The sequence below is a fragment of the Otolemur garnettii genome, unplaced genomic scaffold (assembly GCF_000181295.1).
Source record: "Otolemur garnettii isolate 467f Iridium unplaced genomic scaffold, OtoGar3 scaffold00005, whole genome shotgun sequence".
Taxonomy (NCBI): Eukaryota; Metazoa; Chordata; class Mammalia; order Primates; family Galagidae; genus Otolemur; species Otolemur garnettii.
Window position 1 is genome coordinate 33760914 of NW_003852400.1, and position 7078 is coordinate 33767991.

The 7078-nt window shown below is 43.5% G+C and overlaps 1 protein-coding gene across 1 annotated transcript in view; it reads right to left on the bottom strand.

Annotated features, from left to right (window-relative positions):
• Positions 1 to 6834, bottom strand: part of ISPD (isoprenoid synthase domain containing) — a 308561-nt gene extending 301727 nt beyond the window's left edge. The window contains exon 1 of the mRNA XM_003782721.3: positions 6520 to 6834. Coding sequence (XP_003782769.1) covers positions 6520 to 6776 — 257 coding nt within the window. The 5' untranslated portion in view covers positions 6777 to 6834. The remainder of the gene's footprint in view (positions 1 to 6519) is intronic.
• Positions 6835 to 7078: the final 244 nt, after the last annotated feature.

Consider the following 7078-nt stretch of genomic DNA (forward strand, 5'->3'; position numbering starts at 1 on the left):
CAATTATTTATTAATGACATTACAGTACCTTTTTCTTACTAGATAAGGAGATGTAAGCGCATGTTCAACTAAATCAGTGGCAGGATTTTTAAGGCAAGAGATGAACTTGCCCCCAAAGCTACTAACCTCTGGTACTTTTTATAGTATATTCCTCCAGGAAAAAAAAATCATTTGAAAGCAACTTTTGAAAAGAACATGTTGCTACTCTTATGAAAAATCAAATTAACTTAAATGTGAAAATATAGAAGAATTTAAGAGAAAGAGGCCAAGCCCAGTAGCTTACGCTTATAATCCTAGCACTTTGGAAGGCCAAGGCAGGATTACTTGGGGCCAGGAGTTAGAGACCAGGCTAAGCGAGAAAGAATGAGACCCCATCTCTACAAAAACAGAAAAATTACCCAAGCATGGTGGTACATGCCTATATTCCCAGCTACTTGGAAAGCTAAGGCAAGAGGATTGCTGAAGCCCAGGAATTAAAGTTGCAGTGAGCTATGATGACTCACTACACTCTAGCCCTGGTGAGGGTGTGAGGCCTATCTCAAAAAAAACAAAAAAAAAGAGGAAGATCTGGCTATGTTAAGTGATATCCTTCCAAATATCTATTCAATGAAACGATGAATTAACTCCAAATTTTATGAGATCACCTGAAAATCACTATAAAATAACTGTATGTTCCATCAAACAAAAAGCAAAGTAGATGTAAATAATTACAAGCAGATGTATTTGTGGCCTTGGGCTATGTCAAACAATTGGATGAGGCTCTAAATAGAAAATGGGGTTTTAAATGAATGTTTCTCAAACTGCAGATTTCAGGACCCATTACCGTGTCCTCAAGTCTGTTTATAATAAGTTCTAGACCAACATTGTTGAATAAATAAAACACAGAAATTAAAATGCACAGCACATAATAGGAATAGGTTGGTTCTCATGAAATTTGCTTTCAAATGTAAGTGAATACGCACTTGTCACTGAGCCATGATGGAAAATGTAGTCCTCATAACATCACACAAAAGAAAAAAAGTCTGGAAAACATTGTTTTAGACCACTCTTCAGAGATAACAGGCTTATTAAGCTACTTTAGTCAGCATCAAGCATACACCCAGCACTTGCAAGCCTTTATAAGTACTGTTTGCATTTCAGAGGATTTATCCACATTCTTTTCTAGTTATAGAATTTAAAGCCTTTTATAGTATTAAAGTTTAATAATGTAAAAATCATGGGACGAAAAAGACCTTAAGTACCTCACACAGTGCCTACCAACCAAATATTTGCTGAATAAAGAAATCTAGTTCACTCTCAACTAAAGACAAGTCCACACCAAACCCCCAGCAGCCTGATTCTATCAAGTATTTCCTTCCCAGCACATTCCATAAGCAAATACAAGCCTAACCCCCAAATCCATTACAGCTACAGACATTTTGAGGGAGAAATATAATATCTCAAGTTATTTTCTCTTGGAATAACATAAATATTACTTACAGGAATACTCTGCTCAGTTTTAAAAGATCAGTTGAGAATAAAATGCATTAACAAATGCTTTAAAAAACAGATGGGAAAAATCAGGCCCTGTTAACACCTCTAAAGTACCCTCATCCAGTCTGCAGAAGTTTGGCCTCAAAAGAACAGTGGCAGCTGCTGCTCACTGCCATGACACCCTTCATGGAAATTTGGCCTCTGGGTTGTACTGGAGTTATAACTGATATACTCTATCTCCATCTCGCCCATAACCACCCTGATGTTTAGCAATAAAATAGTGAATTGGTGTGATGGGACTGGTTCCCCATTCTTTTGCAGGGTTAAGCCTCCTAACTCTAGCCCACAAGGATTCCAGTCATCGAGCCTCCGCCTACTTGTCCTCATTTTATATCTTGTTGTGAAGAAGTCCCATGGGGGCACTTGGGAACATGACACAATTTCTAATCACCCGACCTATACCAAAACACAGCAGCCCTATTCCTTTCCTTGACTGAGATTTGACCCTTTTATTAAGGAAGCCATGACACAAAAATTTAAGCCAAATGAATCTATCTGACCAGTTAACTAAAAGCATCCTCAACACATTTCTTTCTGAATCCCAAATCCAGTAATCACGTCAACACTACCCTTCCGTGTTTCTCCTGTCTTCCCTACTCCATTCCTGCTATTTGCAGCCTAATTTAAATCCTCAACCTTGTTCATTTGAACTGATGTTTCTATATTTACTTGTACTGCACACTTTTCAACAGAATTTGCAGTGGTTTTCAGAAATGAGGTAGAACAGAATTTTTTAAAGTACACAACAAAAACAATTGAAGAAAAGGAGAAAACGAAAAAAAGCTATAAATTAGTACACTGAAAAAAAATCAGAGTTTTAAACAACTGAACATAGACCCCCATTGATTTTCCATGCAAAAAGACAAATGAGCAACCCAAGCAGATCAGATTTCCATAATATTAATACATATACATCTACATAACTTATTTTTCTCCTCAAATTTACGTGGAACAGTCAGACACACTCTAGTCAAACCAAAAAGGGACCGATACATGGATCAGAATGCCAGTGTTTTATTGTACAATGGTACACATTACTATCACAAAGTTTGGAATGCTTTTTTTTTTTTTTTTTGAGACAGAGCCTCAAACTGTCCCCCTGGGTAGAGTGCTGTGGCATCACAGCTCACAGCAACCTCCAACTCCTGGGCTCAAGCGAGTCTCCTGCCTCAGCCTCCCAAGTAGCTGGGACCACAGGCACCCGCCACAACACTCAGCTATTTTTTTTTTTTGGTTGCAGCCGTCATTGTTGTTTGGCGGGTCCAGGCTGGATTCGAACCCACCACCTTAGGTGTATGTGGCTGGCACCTTAGCCACTTGAGCCACAGGCGCCTAGCTTGGAATGCTTTTTAATTAGTGGAACAACATATCTTCCTACAGATTTATATGGAAGGTGAAATCATATTAAGATTTAAGGAAGAGGAAAACACATAAAGGAACAAATTATCTTAATCCACATCCTCCACCTAAGAGAGCCCAAGAAAACTCATGTGCTATGGGGAAAGCCAGGCCAGAGCATCATCACAGCTCACAGCAACCTCAAACTACTGGGCTCAAGAGATCCTCTTGCCTCAACCTCCTGAGTAGCTGCAACTACAGGTACTCACTACAGCACCCAGCTAATTTTCCTCTTTTTTTTTTTTTTTTTTTTTTTGTTTTTGGCCAGGGCTGGGTTTGAACCCAGCCACCTCTGGCATATGGGGCCGGCGCCCTACTCCTTTGAGCCACAGGCGCCACCCAATTTTTCTCTATTTTTAGTAGAGACAGGGTCTCACTCTTGCTCATGCTGGTCTTGAACATCTGAGCTCAAGCAATTCATCCACCGCAGCCTCCCAGAGTGCTAGGATTACAGTTGTGAGCCACTGAACCCGGCCACAACATAGTTTTGATGTATGTAAATCAGGAGCCTCCATCTCCCCAAATAGAGCCTTTAGCCAACATGCCTCAGATAAAGGAGGGCTCACAGCTACTTCTGAATCCCACTTAATCATATAATCAGTTTTCTAAGCAATTTCAATGGAGTAAAGAAGAACTTGGCTAAACCAGAAAAACATGGTTTTCCCAATTTCGCCAGAAAGAAAACAATCAAATCATCTGAAGTCCCAGTGGATTCACAAAATGGGATTTCCTTTCAAGGCCTCCAACAGTTGATTATAGAAGAATATTTATTTTAGTATACTGCATGTTTGAAAAGAAGAAAATTTCCTTAAGTCATGGATCTTAGGGTCTATGGTTTGCAGCATATCAAAGTACACTCCGTCAATTCCCCCATTGCCACAGACCACCTCACTCCAGCCATTAGCTGTACTAGTTTCAAGCCAAGGAATAAATGTCAGTATCTTCCAGAGAGATCTTAGAATCTAATCATTCCTTTTGAAAGTTTCAATCAGTTTTCTTTTCAGCTGTCTACCCCACCTTCAGAGACAACCTGTCCCTTCAATTCTCATATTTTTCTAAGGTCCTGTGATTTTAATCAACTTATTTCTTCATGGCTGTCCTACCTGAAGGGTTATATTTTTATTTTCTTTAGTCTGTTAAATCTGATTGGTTACCACTCCCCCATCTCTTTTCTATCTTCCAGAGTTTTGTTGGTATTTATCTGCTATACTTCCTCTCATTCATTTCTCTCTTGTGTGGCTACATATTTTTAGTTCTTCTATGTGAATAGCTGAAGGAGCTGGGAAAGAAAAAAAATGTTCAAATGGCAATATTTAACTAGAAACAAAACTGGTCACGTTTCTTTACAGTTCCCTATCCCAAAGTGAGAACTTACGAGGTCAAAGATCAAGGGTTCTCTCTTCTCTGTTCTAGGCTCTAACTGATTTTATGCTGATTCAAAAACCCAAAAGACAAGCTAACCCATAAGATTTATTTTCAACAATCTTTCATTTCTTAAGTGGAAAAAAATAGCTAAAAATCAAAAGTCACAATGTCTTGACTCTATTAGGGAAATAGTAAAGCTTGAGCAATGAAAATTCTTATGAGAAGCATCACATACCACTTTTAAAGGGCAAGAAATAACATCCCTCTGTGTAATCTTTATTTTGGATAAAAGCTGTCTTGTCTATGGCCCTTCCTTATTTTAACTTATAGTTTATCTTTTGGGATGAAAGGACTGAGGCCTTTTGGTACCATACCCTAGCAAAACTATCAGCAGTCTGTTGGGCCCATCTTTTATGGAAAAATAACAATAATAATAATAAAGGTCTTCATTTGGCAAATGCCAGGATGCACCCATACACCTCAATAATGCAAGGTTTCCAAGGATTTACTGGGATATACTCAACATATAATCATATTCCGTAAGTTCTTCAGGCATTAAAATAGTGACAAATGTAAGTCCTAAAAGTATTTCAGAATGCAGATTTGAGTTAGTTACTATTGTATTAGTTGGGATTTTATGATTGCTGTTATCAATTATGTAAAAATGGAAGAAAAGTGTTCTTTCACCTCATTTTTATAAACAAGGGCTTTCCAAGCATTCTTTTAAAGGTGAGACTTTTAAGTGTCCACTTACCTCAGGCTGCCTCAGAAAATGCAAAACTGTCCACTAAAACAAAAGCTTTTGTTCCCCTCATGGGAAGGAAAGTGTAAAAATGACTACAGTTCCCTATATCTACTTGCTAAGTAGACACAGATTCTGGTAGCCAAGATCTGTTGGGCCCCATGGGATTACCTGGACGTATGAACTACTGTCACAATATCAAGGGCACTGGAATACAGGGTGTCCATAAAGTGTGTGCAAATTTTAAATAACTGTATGCTTTAAATTGCACACAAACTTTGTGGACATTCTATATTTTGGGTGTACCATTCATAGGATAGATTCTGGGACCCCGGGCCCCCAATGCCTAAAGAAATGGAAGAACACAGAAAACAAGTAGCAACTAGAATTGTTTCAAAGTTGGTATGAGTTCCATATGTAACGACTGACCTGACTGCGTAAATCAAAGGTGATTATGGCTGGCTCTTTACACTTCCATTTTTCAAATGAAAATATGAAAAAAACAACCATATGAAAAACCTAGGCTTTGGCTTCCAAAGTATAAGGGTTTGCGTGTGGGGGTCCTTTCTGGATTACATCCTATTCCTTGGAACCTCCCTAGCTTGGTTTTCATCAAAGCCTCCTGAAAAGACCATGCACGTAAAGGATACCACCTATCTGAACATGCAAATGGTTCACTTCAATCCAGGGTTTAAGATTCTACCACAACTCCCCACTGGCTTCAAGGAAGTTTAACCATTTTAGCAAAACTTGGTGGATCTTCGTAATCCCCCTGCTTCCTGCCTCTCCACCCTCACCCAATGTTCCATCACATTACTTAGTGCCAAAAAGCAAAATAAAATTAATAAAAATCCTTCACTTCCTCAGCTCGCTACTGCTCCTAACCCTATTCCCTCTGTCCCCTTCATTTCCTCAACTTGTTAACTTCAGCCCCTTTTTTACAGATGACAAAGGGTATGTTGGTCTCTATTTCACCTTTCAATCCAATCCGTTAATATTTGGAATTCTGCTCCTCCTTCCCCCTTCAGGGCCTGGTAAGTGAGCGGTCTGTCTCATAAAACATGCTCAGTAAACTGTGGTGAATGAATGACAAACGCCCGAGAACTAGCAGTGCGGGACGTGCAACTCCGCCCACGCATGCGCGGAGGCAGAGCCGGGTACAAACTCCAGCGAGAACTCAGGTCTCCAGTCCCACCCCGAGCTCCCGTGAACCCGGCGCCACAGGTCGGGCCTTCCCCTGCGCCTTACCCACTAGGGAACGTAGAGTTCCGGGGGCGGCTCGGGCTTCCGCGCCCACCTGGGAAAGGTCAGAGCTGCCCATCTCGGAAACGCGGGCGGGAACCGAGCTTAGCTTAAGGAACTGAGCCCGGGGCTTCCAACCCAGCTGTCCCCGAGGGGAAGGCGCCAGCGCGGAAGCTGCGACGGGGCGGGGAACGCAAAGCCCGGCCCGGGGACCGTGGGGCGCGCCGGGGCCGCATTACCTCTCCAGGGCCTGCAGGGTGTAGCTGATGAGCGGCCGCTCCAGGATGGGGCAGAACTGCTTCGGGGTGGGGACGCCCATCCTCTCCCCGCACCCCCCTGCGGGTAACACGGCCGCCACAGACAGCGGGCAGCGCCCCGGCTCGGCCCCGGCCGCGCTTGGCGAGGAGGCCGGAGCTGCCTGGTGTGCGCCGAGTAGGCCGCTCAGGCAAGGCCCCTGCTCGGTGGGCCTGGAGCCGCTGGGCGGCCCAGGCTCCATGGCGGCGGGCAGTGCGGCGGGTCCTGCTCGCTTTGGACAGAAGCGCCCCGTGCTGCTCCCGCCCTCGGCCGGGTCGCGGGGTGGCGGCCGACAAAGGGGGGGACGCAGGGCGCGCAGGCGGAAGGCGCCGCTGAGCCTCCCGGATCCGCTGCCGCCGGTAGGCAGAGGATGATCCCGGCAGCTGCTGCAGCAACTGGGCTGCTGGTCTCCCCACGCCGCGCGGCTGCGGCCTCTGCGCCGGGCCCAGCGCCCCCGGGAGGGCTGGCTTCTCCGGGGCAGACCGAGCGGTCGCCGCACGTGCA